Here is an 18,277-nt window from a genome sequence, read left to right on the forward strand (position 1 = left end):
GTGATAACAGAGTATTTGTCTTTCTCTGATTTATTTCACTAAGCATAATACTATCTACGTCCATCCAGGTTGTTGCAAATGCCAGAATTTCATTCTTTTTAATGGCAAAGTAGTATTCCATTGTATATATATACTGCATCTTTATCCATTCATCTCTTGATGGACACTTTGGTTGCTTCCATATTTTGGCTATTGTAAGTAATGCTGCTATAGACATTGGGGTGCATGTGTCTTTTTGAATTAGTGATTTTGGTTTTTTTGAATATATACCCAGGAGTGTAATTGCTCAATCATATGGTAGTTTTATTTTTAATTTTTTGAGGAACCTCCATGCTGTTTTCCACAGTGGCTGTGCTAGTATACATTCCCACCAGCACTATACAAGGGTTCCCTTTTTTCCACATCCTTGCCAACATTTGTTATTTGTGTTCTTTTTGATAATAGCCATTCTGACTGGTGTGAGGTAATATCTCACTGTGGTTTTAATTTGCACTTCTCTGTAGATTAGTGATGTTAAGCATCTTTTCATGTGCCTGTTGACCATCTGTGTGTCTCCTTTGGAAAAATATTTATTCAGGTCTTCTGCCCATTTTTTAATTGGGTTCTATTGAGTTGTATGAGCTGTTTATATATTTTGGATATTAACCCCTTATCAGTCATATCATTTGCAAGTATTTTCTCCCATTCAGTAGGTGTCTTTTTGTTTTGCTGATGGTTTCCTTTGCTGTGCAAAAGCTTTTACGTTTTATTAGGTCCCATTTGTTTATTTTTGCTTTTGTTTCTTTTGCCTTAGGGGACAGATCCAAAAAAAATATTGCTGTGATTCATGTCAAAGAGTGTTCTGCCTTATGTTCTTTTTCTAAGGCTTTTATGGTTTCAGGTCTTACATCCATTTTGAGTTTATTTTTGTATATGGTGTGGGGAAATGTTCTAATATTCTTTTACATAGCAAACTTGACAGAAGATTGAAACTTCAAATAAACACTCTTTGACTAAAGATAAAACCAACTAAATAATATTTAACATGCACAAATGTGAATTCCTACAAATAGGATTAAAGAATTAGTTTCACAAAGATAGTGACCCAAGTCATCAGTGATTCAAATGAAAAACACCCAGGGGTTTTAATTGATCCCAAGCTTAGTATAAATCATTAGAATTATGTGTGACAAAGCGTGATGGTAAACCAACATAAGTTTAATCTCACTATTTTGGCTGGTTCTAAGACCTACCATCTACCACTTATTAGTCACTATAGGCAAACCACTTACCTTTGGCTTTCTCACTTTTCAGTTGGAATTAATAATAACTAATGTCGGAGAGTATTGTGAGTATAGAATGAGATAATTCATATGAAAATAATTATATAAATGATAGCTTTAATTTTGCGAATACTGAAAAAGCTGGTGCAACAGTAAACTGTTTTAGTAGAGCTGTAGCATTCAAACCAAGGGAAGCATAAGCTATAGTGGGAATGTGTCAAACGAATTGATTATAAATTTTTTGAGAGCAGTGATTATGTCTGATTCACTCTCCATTGTCTAAAGCAGTGCTAAACACCTTTTTGGTTCTGAAAAAAGTATATGTTGTGGAGATAAACTGGTTTGGAACATTGGATCTTGGGGGAGTCACATTTTAAGAGAGAAAGTGATATTTCAGATTGAATCTAGAGGAAGAAAACCAAGATGAAGAGACGTTTAGAGACTATTACACGAGGAGTAATTAAAATAATTGAATATATGTAGCTGGGATAAAGACATATTTATATCCAAATGTAAAAAGGAAAGAAAAAGCAATGTATATTGGTAAGTTCTGTATGAGCATAGGTATCAGGAACAGTAAAGGAGGCAGAGCAGGTTAGAGGCTGAAGGAAGAACATGCTTTCCTCTCTCAATACCTCAGTAAGGTTATTAAGTGTGAGGGCTCAGGAATCCTACAGACCTTCACTTTTATTCTTTTTCCACTACCTATGTTCCCTTGTGCAAGTTGTTTATCCCAAACGTTAGTTTTGTCTTCATATGTAAGTGAGGATAATCATAACACCTACGTCCTAGGAGTATTGTGAAGAAAAATGAGATGAAGCATGGCAAGTGCTTCCCATTGCTGGAGAAAGTGCTAAAATATATGTTAATTACCCACCCTTCCCATGTTCCAAAGCGGCCACTAGGGGGAGCCAGAGAACTGGTAACCACTAGTTTGTTCTCTATATCTGCGAGTCTATTTCTTTTTTGTTATATCCACTAGTTTGTTTTGTTTTTTAGATTCCACGTATAAGTGATATCATACAGTATTTGTTTTTCTCTCTCTGACTAATTTCACTTAGCACAATACTCTCCAAGTCCATCCATATTTTTGCAAATGGCAAAATTTTATTCTATTTTTATGGCTGAATAGTATTCCATTGTATATATATACCACATCTTCTTTATCCATTCATCTGTTGGTGGATACTTAGGTTGCTTCCATAGCTTGGCAATTGTAAATAATGCTGCTATGAACATTGGGGTGCATGTATCTTTATTGAATTAGTGTTTTTGATTTTTTCAGATAAATACCCAGGAATGGAATTGCTGGGTTATGTGGTAGTTCTAGTTTTAGTTTCTTGAGACACCTCCCTACTGTTTCTCATAGTGGCTGCACCAATTTACATTCCCACTAACAGTGTACGGGGGTTCCCTTTTCTCTACATCCTTGCTAACATTTATTATTTGTGTGTGTGTGTGCGTGTGTGTCTGTGTGTGTTTAATGATAGACATTCTGACAGATGTCTGTATCCTTCCCCAGGTTAGGGTAGTTTTCAGCCATTATTTCTTATTTATTTATTTATATTATTATTTTTTAATATTAGGGTTTTTTTTAAACATCTTTATTGGAGTATAATTGCTTTACAATGGCGTTTTAGTTTCTGCTTTCTAACAAAGTGACACAGCTACACAATACATGTATCCCCATATCTCTTCCCTCTTGCATCTCTCTCCCACCCTCCTTAGCCCACCCCTCTAGGCGGACACAAAGCACCTAGCTAATCTCCCTGTGCTATGCGGCTGCTTCCCACTAGCTATTTATTTTACATTTGGTAGTGTACATATGTCAATGCCACTCTCTCACTTCGTCCCAGCTTACACTTCCTCCTCCCCCTGTCCTCAAGTCCATTCTCTACGTCTGGGTCTTTATTCCTGTCTCCTGCCCCTAGGTTCTTCAGAACCATTTTTTTCTTAGATTCCATATATATGTGTTAGCATATGGTATTTGTTTTTCTCTTTCTGACTTACTTCACTCTGTATGACAGTCTCTAGGTCCATCCACCTCACTAAAAATAACTCAATTTCATTTCTTTTTACGGCTGAGTAATATTCCATTGAATATATGTGCCACATCTTTATGCATTCATCTGTCAATGGACACTTAGGTTGTTTCAGTGTCCTGGCTATTGTAAATAGAGCTGCAATGAACATTGTGGTACATGACTCTTTTGAATTATGGTTTTCTCAGGGAATATGCCCAGTAGTGGGATTGCTGGGTCATATGGTAGTTCTATTTTTAGTTTTGTAAGGAACCTCCATACTGTTCTCCATAGTGGCTGAATCAATTTACATTCCCACCAACAGTGCAAGAGGATTCCCTTTTCTACTCACCCTCTCCAGCATGTATTGTTTGTAGATTTTTTGATGATGGCCATTCTGACTGGTGTGAGGTGATAACTCATTGTAGTTTTGATTTGCATTTCTCTAATAATTAGTGATGTTGAGCAACCTTTCCTGTGTTTGTTGCCATCTGTATATCTTCTTTGGAGAAATATCTGTTTAGGTCTTCTGCGCATTTTTGGATTGGGTTGTTTATTTTTTTGATATTGAGCTGCATGAGCGGCTTGTATATTTTGGAGATTAATCCTTTGTTTGTTGCTTCATTTGCAAATATTTTCTCCCATTCTGAGGGTTGTCTTTTCATCTTGTTTATGGTTTCCTTTGCTGTGCAAAAGCTTTGAAGTTTCATTAGGTCCCATTTGTTTATTTTTGTTTTTATTTCCATTTCTCTAGGAGGTGGGTCAAAAAGGATCTTGCTGTGATTTATGTCATGGAGTGTTCTGCCTAGGTTTTCCTCTAACAGTTTTATAGTGTCTGGACTTAGATTTAGGTCTTTAATCCGTTTTGAATTTATTTTTGTATAAGGTTTTATGGAGTGTTCTAATTTCATTCTTTTACATGTAGCTGTCCAGTTTTCCCAGGACCACTTATTGAAGAGGCTGTCTTTTCTCCATTGTATATTCTTGCCTCCTTTATCAAAGATAAGGTGACCATATGTGCGTGGGTTTATCTCTGGGCTTTCTAACCTGTTCCATTGGTCTATATTTCTGTTTTTGTGCCAGTACCATACTGCCTTGACTACTGTAGCTTTGTAGTATAGTCTGAAGTCAGGGAGCCTGATTCCTCCAGCTCTGTTTTTCTTTCTCAAGACTGTTTGGCTATTCAGGACCTTTGGTGTTGCCATACAAATTGTGAAATTTTTTATTCTAGTTCTGTGAAATATGCCATTGGTAGTTTGATAGGGATTGCATTGAATCTGTAGATTGTTTTGGGTACTATAGTCATTTTCACACTGCTGATTCTTCCAATCCAAGAACATGGTATATCTCTCCATCTGTTTGTATCATCTTTAATTTCTTTCATCAGTGTCTTATAGTTTTCTGCATACAGGTCTTTGTTTCCCTAGGTAGGTTTATTCCTAGGTACTTTATTCTTTTTGTTGCAGTGGTAAATGGGAGTGTTTCCTTAATTTCTCTTTCAGATATTTCATCATTAGTGTATAGAAATGCAAGAGATTTCTGTGCATTAATTTTGTATCCTGCTACTCTACCAAATTCATTGATTGGCTCTAGTACTTTTCTGATAACATCTTTAGGATTATCTATGTATAGTATCATGTCATCTGCAAACAGTGACAGTGTTACTTCTTCTTTTCTGATTTAGATCCCTTTTACTTCTTTTTCTTCTCTTGCTGTGGCTAAAACTTCCAAAACTATGCTGAATAAGAGAGGTAAGAGTGGGCAACCTTGTCTTCTTCCTGATCTTAGTGGAAATGGTTTCAGTTTTTCACCATTGAGGACGATGTTGGCTGTGGGTTTGTCATATATGGCCTTTACTATGTTGAGGAAACATCCCTCTATGCATACTTTCTGGAGGGTTTTTATCATAAATGGGTGTTGAATTTTGTCGAAAGCTTTTTCTGTATCTATTGAGATGACCTATGGTTTTTCTCCTTCAATTTGTTAATATGGTTTATCACATTGATTGATTTTTGTATGTTGAAGAATCTTTGCATTCCTGGGATAAAGCCCACTTGATCATGGTGTATGATCCTTTTAATGTGTTGTTGGATTCTGTTTGCTAGTATTTTGTTAAGGATTTTTGCATCTATGTTCATCTGTGATATTGGCCTGTAGTTTTCTTTTTGGGGGACATCTTTGTCTGGTTTTGGTATCAGGGTGATGGTGGCCTCGTAGAATGAGTTTGAGAGTGTTCCTCCCTCTGCTATATTTGGAAGAGTTTGAAAAGGATTGGTGTTAGCTCTTCTCTAAATGTTTGATAGAATTTGCCTGTGAAGCCTTCTGGTCCTAGCCTTTTGTTTGTTGGAAGATTTTTAATCTCAGTCTGAATTTCAGTGCTTCTGATTGGTCTGTTTATACTTTCTATTTCTTCCTGGTTCAGTCTTGGAAGGTTGTGCATTTCTAAGAAATTGTCCATTTCTTCCAGGTTGTCCATTTTATTGGCATATAGTTGCTTGTAGTAATCTCTCATGATCCTTTGTATTTCTGCAGTGTCAGTTGTTAGTTCTTCTTTTTCATTTCTAATTCTGTTGATTTGAATTTTCTCCCTTTTTCTCCTGATGAGTCTGGCTAATGGTTTATGAATTTTGTTTATCTTCTCAAAGAACCAGCTTTTAGTTTTATTGATCTTTGCTATCATTTCCTTCATTTCTTTTTCATTTATTACTGATCTGATCTTTATGATTTCTTTCCTTCTGCTAACTTTGGGGTTTTTTTGTTCTTCTTTCTCTAATTGCTTTAGGTGTAAGGTTAGGTTGTTTATTGGAGACATTTCTTGTTTCTTGAGGTTGGATTGTACTGCTATAAACTTCCCTCCTAGAACTGCTTTTGCTGCATCCCATAGGTTTTGGATCATTGTGTTTTCGTTGTCATTTGTTTGTAGGTATTTTTTGATTTCCTCTTTGATTTATTCAGTGATCTCTTGGTTATTTAGTAGTGTATTGTTTAGCCTCCATGTGTCTGTATTTTTTACAGATTATTCCTGTAATTGATATCTAGTCTCATAGCATTGTGGTCAGAAAAGATACTTGATACGATTTCAAATTTCTTAAATTTACCAAGGCTTGATTTGTGACCCAAGATATGATCTATCCTGGAGAATGTTCTATGAACACTTCAGAAGAAAGTGTATTCTATTGTTTTTGGATGGAATGTCCTATAAATATCAATTAAGTCCATCTTGTTTAATGTATCATTTAAAGCTTGTGTTTCCTTATTTATTTTCATTTTGGATGATCTGTCCATTGGTGAATGTTGGGTGTTAAAGTCCCCTACTATGATTGTGTTACTGTCGATTTCCCCTTTTAAGGCTGTTAACATTTGCCTTATGTATTGAGGTGCTCCTATGCTGGGTGCATAAATATTTACAATTGTTATATCTTCTTCTTGGATTGATCCCTTGATCATTATGTAGTGTCCTTCTTTGTCTCTTGTAATAGTCTTTATTTTAAAGTCTATTTTGTCTGATATGAGAATTGCTACTCCAGCTTTCTTTTGATTTCCATTTGCAGGGAATATCTTTTTCCGTCCCCTCACTTTCAGTCTGTATGTGTCCCTAGGTCTGAAGTGGGTCTCTTGTAGATAGCATATACATGGGTCTTGTTTTTGTATCCATTCAGCCAGGCTATGTCTTTTGGTTGGAGCATTTAATCCTTTTACATTTAAGGTAGTTATCGATATGTATGTGCCTATTACCGTTTTCTTAATTGTTTTGGGTTTGATACTGTAGGTGTTTTCCTTCTCTTGTGTTTCCTGCCTATAAAAGTTTCTTTAGCATTTGTTGTAAAGCTGGTTTGGTGGTGCTGAATTCTCTGAACTTTTGCTTGTCTGTAAAGGTTTTAATTTCTCCATCAAATCTGAATGAGATCCTTGCTGGGTAGAGTAATCTTGGTTGTAAATTTTTCCCTTTCTTCACTTTAAAGATGTCCTGCCACTCCCTTCTGGCTTGCAGAGTTTCTGCTGAAAGATCCGCTGTTAACCTTATGGGGATACCCTTGTATGTTATTCATTGTTTTTCCCTTGCTGCTTTTAATATTTTTTCTTTGTATTTAATTTTTGGTAGTTTGATTAATATGTGTCTTGGCATGTTTCTCCTTGGATTTATCTTATATGGGGCTCTCTGCGCTTCCTGGACTTGACTGACTATTTCCTTTTCCATATTAGGGAAGTTTTCAACTATAATCTCTTCAAATATTTTCTCAGTCCCTTTCTTTTTCTCTTCTTCTTCTGGGACCCCTATAATTTGAATGTTGGTGTGTTTAATGTTGTCCCAGAGGTCTCTAAGACTGTCGTCAATTCTTTTCATTCTTTTTTCTTTATTCTGCTCTGCAGTAGTTATTTCCACTGTTTTATCTTCCAGGTCACTTATCCCTTCTTCTGCCTCTGTTATTCTGCTATTGATTCCTTCTAGAGAATTTTAAATTTCATTTATTGTGTTGTTCATCATTGTTTGTTTGCTCTTTAGTTCTTCTAGGTCCTTGTTAAACTTTTATTTTCTCCATTGTATTTCCAAGATTTTGGATCATCTTTACTATCATTTCTCTGAATTTTTTTTCAGGTAGACTGCCTATTTCCTCTTCATTTGTTTGGTCTGGTGGGTTTCTACCTTGCTCCTTCATCTGCTGTGTATTTCTTTGTCTTCTCATTTTGCTTAACTTACTGTGTTTGGGGTCTCCTTTTCACAGGGTGCAGGTTTGTAGTTCCCATTGTTTTTGGTGTCTGCTCCCAGTGAGTAAGGTTGGGTCAGTGGGTTGTGTAGGCTTCCTGGTGGAGGGGACTGTTGCCTGTGTTCTGGTGGATGAGGCTGGATCTTGTCTTCCTGGTGGGAGGACCACGTCCGGTGGTGTGTTTTGGGGTGTGTGTGAACTTATTATGATTTTAGGCAGCCTCTCTGCTAATGCGTGGGGTTGTGTTCCTGTCTTACTAGTTGTTTGGCATAGGGTGTTCAGCACTGTAGCTTGTGGGTCATTGAGTGGAGCTGGGCTTAGCGTTGAGAAGGAGATCTCTAGGAAAGCTTTCACCATTTGATATTACGTGGAGCTGGGAGGTCTCTGGTGACCAATGTCCTGAATTCCACTCTCCCACCTCAGAGGCACAGGCCTGACACCCAGCCAGAGCACCAAGACCCTGTCAGCCACATGGCTCAGAAGAAAAGGGAGAAAAAAGAAAGAAAGAATAAAATAAAATTATTGAAGTAAAAAAATTATTAAAAATAAAAAAGCAATGAAAAAAAAGAAAGAGAGAAAGAAAGAAGAGAACAACCAAACCAAAACAAATCTACCAATGATAACATCCACTAAAAACTATACTAAAAAAAAAAAAAAAAAAAGGACAGACAGAACCCTAGGACAAATGGCAAAAGCAAAGCTATACAGACAAAATCACAGAAAGAAGCATACACATACACACTCACAAAAAGAGGAAAAGGAAAAAAATATTTATATTTAAAAAAAAAAAGGCAGAAGAGAGCAACCAAATCAATAAACAAATCTACCAATGATAATAAACTCTAAATTCTAAACTAAGATAAACATAAAACCAGAAACAAATTAGATGCAGAAAGCAAACCCCAAGTCTACAGTTGCTCCCAAAGTCCACTGCCTCATATTTGGGATGATTCGTTGTCTATTCAGGTATTCCACAGATGCAGGGTACATCAAGTTGATTGTGGAGATTTAATCCGCTGCTCCTGAGGCTGCTGGGAGACCTTTCCCTTTCTCTTCTTTTTTTGCACAGCTCCTGGGGTTCAGCTTTGGATTTGGTCCCGCCTCTGCATGTAGGTAGCCTGAGGGCATCTTTTGGGAAGTCTGAGTTCTTCTGCCAAGGATCAGTATGTGTTCTGTAGGAGTTGTTCCACATGTAGATGTAGTTTTGATGTATTTGTCCACGTCTTATTCCTATGCCATCTTGAAGGCCCCTCCCATTATTTCTTCAAATAAATTTTTGTGCTGTTCTCTCTTTCTTCTCCTGAGATGTCTATAAGGCAAATGTTACTCCACTTGATGTTGTCCCATAGGTCCCTTAACCTATATTCACTTTTTAAATTCTTTTTCTTTTTGCTGCTCTGCTTTGGTGAGTTCCACTACCCTGTCTTCCAGAACATTGATTCTTTCTTTGTTTCATCTAGTCTGCTGTTGAAACTCTCTAGTGTATTTTTCAGTTTAGTTATTGTATTCTTTAGCTCTGTGACTTCTGTTTGGCAATTTTGTACATTTTCTGTCTCTTTGCTGATGTTCTTGCTGTGTTCATTCATTCTTTTCCTGAGTTTGATCAGCATCTTTATGACCATTACTTTAAATTCTTTATAGATAAATTATTTATGTCTGTTTCATTATGTTTTTTTTCCTGGGGTTTTTTTGTTCTTTCATTTGGAACCTATTCCTCTGTCTCCTCATTTTGCTAGGCTCTCTGTGTTTGTTTCTGTGTATTACGTGAAACAGCTATCTCTCCCTGTATTGAAGGAATTGCCTTATGTAAGAGATGAAACTTATCATTTAATCTTGCCCTAACTCTTGGTTGTCTCTCAAGCCTGTCTGAGTTTCTAAGCAGTCTGATCTTTTTCTTGATGGGTCCCATTTGTTGAGGTGCCAAGAACTCTCTCTCTGAATTTTTTTCAGACTGTGGGGCCCAGATCACAATCCCCCCTGCTAGCCTCCAGAGACAAGCACTCTAGTGTCATCCACTCTGTGGTCCACACCTGCTCACCAGCTTTGGTGGGACCCTGGGAGTGGCATGGGTGCAGGGTACCATCTGGCCAGCTTTGGTAGGAACAAAGGAGCTGTGCAGGGGCAGGGTGCATCCAGCAGCGCTAGTAAGGTAGGGGAGAATGCAAAAATGGTTCTGGCCGGTGCCTCCATCTCCAGTGATGGTCCCAACAAGTTTCTGCTCCTTTGGCAGATGCTCTAAGACTAGCAAATGAAACCCTTTCACATATAGTCTAGGCAATTCCTACACTGCTGCTTTTGTGCTGGGTCCCAGGGTGAGTGAGTCTGTGACTGAGCCCTTTAACAGTAGAATCTCCATTCCTACAAGTCTAATGTTCTCTTAGATGCAAGCCCTGTTGCTTTTCAAAGCCAGATGTTTTGGAGGCTTGGCTCTCCAATGCAGGTCCCAAGGGTTAGGGAACCTGGTGTGGGGCACAAACCCCTTGCTCTTCAGGGAGAAGTGTTCTATTCATGAGATCCCTTCTGCTTGTGGGTTGCCCTGCCAATGGTAAGATGATGATGTCTTTGCCTCTCCTACCAGTCTCAATGTAGCCCCTTTATCCTTTGTTGTGGAGGAGCTGCTCAGCTAATTTTCAGGTCTCTCCCAGAGGGAGTTGCTCCATATGTAGCTGTGGATTTGTGGTGTACATGGGAGGAGGTGAGTTCAGAATCTTCCTACACTGCCATCTTGTACCACTTCAACCCATCAAATCTTATTTTTGACAGGCCACTCAAAACAAATCTTACTCTTCTGCTTCCAAGTTAATGATAATTAAATAAGGGACATTTGGCTCTTCAATATTAAATATCAAACCAAGTAATAAAACAAAGCAATGACAAATTTATCATTAAACATAAATTTGTTGAAATTTCACGTTTCTTGCTTAGGTAAAAAAATCTACCTGGGGAAAAAAATCCCAAATGGAATCTACATGTGAAACCAGAGTCAACAAAGTAACACATCGTTGGTTAAGACAGAAATGACCATTTAATCATATCACCCTCTCAGGTAAAGCTATAATAATTCTAATGATCAGTTGTTAGTAAGAAATGAATGTGATTCAAGTTGTTTTTCCAGTTTCTTCTCAGCAAAGTTACCTGTTCTCTATAAGGATCAACATCTCCATCATTACCTCTGAGTGTGCTTGAATGGTTGAATAAACAGATTTTTTTGTTTGGTATTTGAGCAATGTTTGCTGAACTTATCTCATCATAGGATTCATTTGGGACTCTTGTTAAAAATAGATTCCCCTCCTCAGAAGATTTTGATTCAGTAAGTCTGGGCTGGTGTTCAAGAATCAGTATCTTTGGGGAGACCTTCACGATGGCGGAGGAGTAAGACATGGAGATCACCTTCCTCCCCAAAAATACATCAGAAATACATCTACATGTGGGACAACTCCTACAGAACACCTACTGAACACTGGCAGAAGACCTCAGACTTCCCAAAAGGCAAGAAACTCCCCATGTACCTGGGTAGGGCAAAAGAAAAAAGAAAAAACAGAGACAAAAGAATAGGGATGGGACCTGCCCCTCTGGGAGGGAGCGTGAAAGAGGAAGAGTTTCCACATGCTAGGAAGCCCCTTCACTGGCGGAGACAGGGGGATGGGCGTGGGGGAAGCTTCAGAGCCACAGAGGAGAGCACAGCAACAGGGGCGCAGAGGGCAAAGCGGAGAGATTCCCTCACAGAGGATCAGTGCTGACCAGCACTCACCAGCCCCAGACGCTTATCTGCTCACCCAATGGCCGGAACTGGTGGGGGCTGGGAGCTGAGGCTTGGGCTTCTGAGGTCAGATCCCAGGGAGAGGACTGGGGTTGGCTGTGTGAACACAGCCTGAAGGGGGCTAGTGCGCCACAGCTAGCTGGGAGGGAGTCTGGGAAAAAGTCTGGACCTGCTGAAGAGGCAAGAGACCATTGTTTCGGGGTGTGTGAGGAGAGGGAATTCAGAGCACCACCTAAACAAGCTTCACAGATGGGTGCGAGCCACGGCTATCAGCACGGACCCCAGAGACAGGCATGAAACACTAAGGCTGATGCTGCAGCCACCAAGAAGCCTGTGTGCAAGCACACGTCACTATTCACACCTCCCCTCCCGGGAGCCTGTGCAGCCTGCCACGGCCAGGGTCCCGTGATCTAGGGACAACTTCTCCAGGAGAACACACGGTGCACCTCAGGCTGTTTGCAATGTCACGCTGGCCTCTGCTGCCACAGGTTGACCCCACATTCCATACCCCTCCCTCACCCTGGCCTGAGTGAGCCAGAGCCCCCTAATTGGCTGCTACTTTAACACCATCCTGTCTGGGTGGGAACAGTTGCCCTGAGGCAACCTACACGCAGAGGCGGGGCCAAATCCGAAGCTGAACCCCAGGAGCTGTGCGAACAAAGAAGAGAAAGGGAAATTTCTCCCAGCAGCCTCAGGAGCAGTGGATTAAATCTCCACAATCAACTTGATGTACCCTGCATCTGTGGAATACCTGAATAGACAATGAATCATCCTAAATATGAGGTGGTGGACTCTGGGAGCAACTGTAGACTTGGGGTTTGCTTTTTGCATCTAATTTGTTTCTGGTTTTATGTTTATCTTAGTTTAGTATTTAGAGTTTATTATTGGTAGATTTGTTTATTGATTTAGTTGCTCTCTTCCGTCTTTTCTTTTTATATATAGATATATATATTTTTTTCCTTTTTCTCTTTTTGTGAGTGTGTATGTATATGCTTCTTTGTGTGATTTTGTCTGTATAGTTTTGCTTTTACCATTTGTCCTAGGGTTCTGTCTGTCCCTTTTTTTTTTTTTTTTTTTTTTAGTATAGTTTTTAGCACTTGTTATCATTGGTGGATTTGTTTTTTTGGTTTAGTTGCTCTCTTCTTTCATTCTTTCTTTTTTTCTTTTTTATTCTTGATTTTTAATTTTTTTATTTTTAATAATTATTTTTTATTTTAATAACTTTATTTTATTCTATTTTTTTCTCTCTTTCTTTGTTTTTTCTCCCTTTTCTTCTGAGCCATGTGGCTGACAGGGTCTTGGTGCTCTGGCTGGGTGTCAGGCCTGTGCCTCTGAGGTGGGAGAGCCAAGTTCAGGACATTGGTCAACCAGAGACCTCCTGGGTCCACGTAATATCAAACAGCAAAAGGTCTCCTAGAATCTCCATCTCAATGCTAAGAGCCAGCTCCAGTCAACGACCTACAAGCTACAGTGCTAGACACCCTATGCCAAACAACTAGCAAGACAGGAACACAACCCCACCTATTGGCAGAGAGGCTGCTTAAAATAATAATAAGGTCACAGAGACTCCAAAACACACCACTGAATGTGGTCCTGCCCACAAGAGAGACAAGATCCAGCCTCATCCACCAGAACACAGGCACTAGTCCCCTCCACCAGGAAGCCTACAAAACCCACTGAAGCAACCTTAGCCACCAGGGGCAGACACCAAAAACAACAGGAACTTCGAGCCTGCAGCCTGCAAAAAGGAGACCCCAAACACAGTAAGTTAAGCAAAATGAGAAGACAGAGAAACACACTACAGATGAAGGAGCAAGGTAGAAACCCACCAGACCAAACAAATGAAGAGGAAATAAGCAGTCTACCTGAAAAAGAATTCAGATAAATGATAGTAAAGATGATCCAAAATCTTGGAAATACAATGGAGAAAATAAAAGAAACGTTTAACAAGGACCTAGAAAAATTAAAGAGCAAACAAGCAATGATGAACAACACAATAAATGAAATTAAAAATTCTCTAGAAGGAATCAATAGCAGAATAACTGAGGCAGAAGAACAGATAAGTGACCTGGCTGATAAAATAGTGGAAATAACTACTGCAGAGCAGAATAAAGAAAAAAGAATGAAAATAATTGAGGAGAGTCTTAGAGACCTCTGGGACAATATTAAACACACCAACATTCGAATTATAGGGGTCCCAGAAGAAGAAGAGAAAAAGAAAGGGACTGAGAAAATATTTGAAGAGATTATAGTTGAAAAGTTCTCTAATATGGGAAAGGAAATAGTCAATCAAGTCCAGGAAGTGCAGAGAGTCCCATACAGGATAAAACCAAGGAGAAACACGCCAAGACACGTATTAATCAAACTATCAAAAATTAAAGACAAAGAAAAAATATTAAAAGCAGCAAGGAAAAAAAACAAATAACATACAAGGGAACCCCCATAAAGGTAACAGCTGATCTTTCAGCAGAAACTGTGCAGGCTAGAAGGGAGTGGCAGGACATCTTTAAAGTGATGAAAGGGAAAAACCTACAACCAAGATTACTCTACCCAGCTAGGATCTCATTCAGATTCAACGGAGAAATTAAAACCTTTACAGACAAGCAAAAGCTAAGAGAATTCAGCACCACCAAACCAGCTTTACAACAAATGCTAAAGAAACTTCTCTAGGCAGGAAACACAAGAGGAGGAAAAGACATACAATAACAAACCCAAAACAATTAAGAAAATGGTAATAGGAACATACATATCAATAACTACCTTAAATGTAAATGGATTAAGTACTCCAACCAAAGACACAGACTGGCTGAATGGATACAAAAACAAGACCCATGTATATGCTGTCTACAAGAGACCCACTTCAGACCTAGGGACACATACAGACTGAAAGTGAGGGGATGGAAAAAGATATTCCCTACAAATGGAAATCAGAAGAAAGCTGGAGTAGCAATTCTCATATCAGGAAAAATAGACTTTAAAATAAAGACTACTACAAGAGACAAAGAAGGACACTACATAATGATCAAGGGATCAATCCAAGAAGAAGATATACCAATTGTAAATATTTATGCACCCAGCATAGGAGCACCTCAATACATAAGGAAAATGCTAACAGCCATAAAAGGGGAAATCGACAGTAACACAATCATAGTAGGGGGCTTTAACACTTCACTTTCACCAATGGACAGATCATCCAAAATGAAAATAAATAAGGAAACAAAAGCTTTAAATGATACATTAAACAAGATGGACTTAATTGATATTTATAGGACATTCCATCCAAAAACAACAGAATACACTTTCTTCTCAAGTGCTCATGGAACATTCTCCAGCATCTTGGGTCACAAATCTAGCCTTGGTAAATTTAAGATAATCGAAATCATTTCAAGTATCTTTTCTGACCACAACACAATGAGACGAGATATCAATTACAGGAAAAATCTGTAAAAAATACAGACACATGGAGGCTAAACAATACACTACTAAATAACCAAGAGATCACTGAAGAAATGAAAGAGGATATCAAAAAATACCTAGAAACAAATGACAATGAAAACACGACAACCCACAACGTATGGGATGCAGCAAAAGCAGTTCTAAGAGGGAAGTTTATATCAATACAATCCTATCTCAAGAAACAAGAAACATCTCCAATTAGCAACGTAACCTTACAAGTAAAGCAATTAGAGAAAGAAGAACAAAAAAACCCCAAAGTTAGCAGAAGGAAAGAAATCATAAAGATCAGATCAGAAATAAATGAAAAAGAAATGAAGGAAATGATAGCAACGATCAATAAAACTAATAGCTGGTTCTTTGAGAAGATAAACAAAATTGATAAACCATTAGCCAGACTCATCAGGAAAAAAAGGGAGAAGACTCATATCAACAGAATTAGAAATGAAAAAGGAGAAGTAAAAACTGACACTGCAGAAATACAAAGGATCATGAGAGATTACTACAAGCAACTGTAGGCCAATAAAATGGACATCCTGGAAGAAATGGACAAATTCTTGGAAAAGCATGACCTTTCAAGACTTTCAGCAAGAAATAGAAAGTATAAACAGACCAATCACAAACACTGAAATTGAGACTGTGATTAAAAATCTTCCAGCAAACAAAAGCCCAGGACCAGATGGCTTCACAGGCGAATTCTATCAAACATTTAGAGAAGAGCTAACATCTAACTTTATCAAACTCTTCCAAAATATAGCAGAGGGAGGAACACTGCTAAGCTCACTCTACAAGGCCACCATCACCCTGATACCAAAACCAGACAACGATGTAACAAAGAAAGAAAACTACAGGCCAATATCACTAATGAACATAGAAAAGAAAAACAAATACCCTATGCTAACACATATATATGGAATCTAAAAAAAAAAAAAGTTTCTGAAGAAACTAGCGGCAGGACAGGAATAAAGACACAGACATAGAGAATGGACTTGAGGATATGGGGAGGGGGAAGGGTAAGCTGGGACGAAGTGAGCGAGTGGCATGTACTTATATATGCTACCAAATGTAAAATAGATAGCTAGCAGGAAGCAGCCGCATAGCACAGGGAGATCAGCTAGGTGCTTTGTGACCACCTAGAGGGGTGGGATAGGGAGGGTGGGAGGGAGACACAAAGGGAGGAGATATGGGGATATATGTATATGTATAGCTGATTAACTTTGTTATAAAGCAGAAACTAACACACCATTGTAAAGCAATTATACTCCAATAAAGATGTTAAAAAAAAAAAGAATCAGTATGTTTAAGAAACCTTCTAGGCATGTCTTATGATTATATACATCTGAGAAACCCAATGTTAAAAAATTCCTTTTGGCATAAGATTCAGTTTGAACTGGGAAAGCACACATGGTAGATGTTCTTGCCATCCCCTTGACTGGTCAGCTTTTAGCAAGAGCCCTTTGGATGATCTCTGCTGGTGTGAGAGTCTGCTTTCACATATTCAAATTTTTCACTCCTGTCTGGAGTGTCCCCACTTGTTTTAACTTCTCACTTGGATGTACCTGATACATAATCCTAAAGTCACTGCTGTTGAGGTCTGAGATGAAACTTTTGTTTAACCATTTTGAGCAGGAATACAAGTTAGGGTTATAAGTAGGGCCTTAGCTGCTTGGGAGTCATAGAGACCCAGGTTTGAATGTCAGTTCCTGCAGCTGTGTGGCAAACCACGTAACCTCTCTCAGTTTCTGTTTGCTTGTCTATAAAATATAAATATAGTTATGGTAGCTAATGTTTATTGTATTCTAAGTTCTTTACATGAATTATCTCCCTGTATCTTTAATACGGTACTATGAGATAATAATTCTTTTCTGTTGCCCTCATTAGACAGCTGAGAAAAGTAAGACACAGGAATGTAAATAACTTGCCCAAGATCTCACACCTAGGAGGTGGCAAGCTAGTTACTTATTTAAAAGATTATGGGAAGAAATATTTATAAATCTTCATAGCTGTCTATCTTTGTATTTTTCTAAATTTTATACAAATTCTGAGGGACAGCTAGCATTTCCAATATTTGGGTTTGGCTAACAGAATAAAATTAATGAATAAAATATATTTAATAATATACTTAAAGAGTTCTCAGAGTTACACTAGAGTGTCATCAAAAAACCAAGCAAACAAATATGGTTTGTTTGTCAGAAAAAAAGTCAACAGTAATAAGAGCTCACTCTCTGAAAAAGCAAGTGCTCAATGGTTAGAAGTGGTGTCTTGAAAAGAATCCCTGTCACTTCTGTTTTGTAAAATGCTCTCTAATATCAGTGTATTGCTTTGAGAATAACAAAAGTATGGGCTACATACAGGACAATTGCTAGGTCCATAAGAAGAGATTCCTTCACAGCCTGGATTGGCCACCTGGGTTAGGATAGTAATGACCTGGGAGAGACATCAGCCTATTTCTTTAGTTCTTGTATAGCAATACATTCTATCAAAGTTGTTTAGGAAATACCTCAATAAGGCCCATCAGTAGTATGATTCACCCTACAGTAGCAGCACAACTTATTCAAGAAACAAGATCTCGCTTACTTTGAACCTCCACAGCCCTCCAATATCTTCAGTCTTCTCAAAGCAAGTGGGCTTGAGTCCCTCATCCACACAGCACTTCAGAGATATCAGGCCACTGACCCCAGCTCCAATCACTGCCACCTTCTTTGCCATGGTATCCTGTGAAGGAGTTGATCAATTAATGCTGCTTCACTGAGGCAAAAGGTAAGACAGTCCTTATGGTGTGGACAGTAATTGGCTTTAACTGCTGAAGCAGTGTAATTTAATAAGCAGCACTAATTGAATAAAATGCCTTACCAGTCAAATCCCAGTCTCCTCTTTCCCTTGAAAGAAGCCAAGTTGTGTCATGGACTTTGCTGCAAACCCCGTTTACGACGTCTTTTTAAATGGTTTAACATTTAAAAGCAACCTATCTAACAAAGCCAACAGATAACCTATTACTAGGGATATGAGCCAATCTTCAGTTACGTTCTTCAGAGTGCTGAGCTTTTCCGTTTCAGCCGCTCTCCCCAGCTATCA

At 38.4% G+C, this 18,277-nt stretch overlaps 1 protein-coding gene across 1 annotated transcript in view; it reads right to left on the reverse strand.

The window, feature by feature from the left end:
* FMO2 (flavin containing dimethylaniline monoxygenase 2) overlaps positions 1 to 17,914 on the reverse strand; it is a 37,187-nt gene extending 19,273 nt beyond the window's left edge. The window contains exon 1 of the mRNA XM_061185725.1: positions 17,780 to 17,914. Within this exon, the coding sequence (XP_061041708.1) occupies positions 17,780 to 17,911 (132 nt within the window). The 5' untranslated portion in view covers positions 17,912 to 17,914. The remainder of the gene's footprint in view (positions 1 to 17,779) is intronic.
* Between the last annotated feature and the right edge of the window lie 363 nt (positions 17,915 to 18,277).

The sequence above is a fragment of the Eubalaena glacialis genome, chromosome 3, assembly GCF_028564815.1.
Source record: "Eubalaena glacialis isolate mEubGla1 chromosome 3, mEubGla1.1.hap2.+ XY, whole genome shotgun sequence".
In the NCBI taxonomy this organism is placed as follows: Eukaryota; Metazoa; Chordata; class Mammalia; order Artiodactyla; family Balaenidae; genus Eubalaena; species Eubalaena glacialis.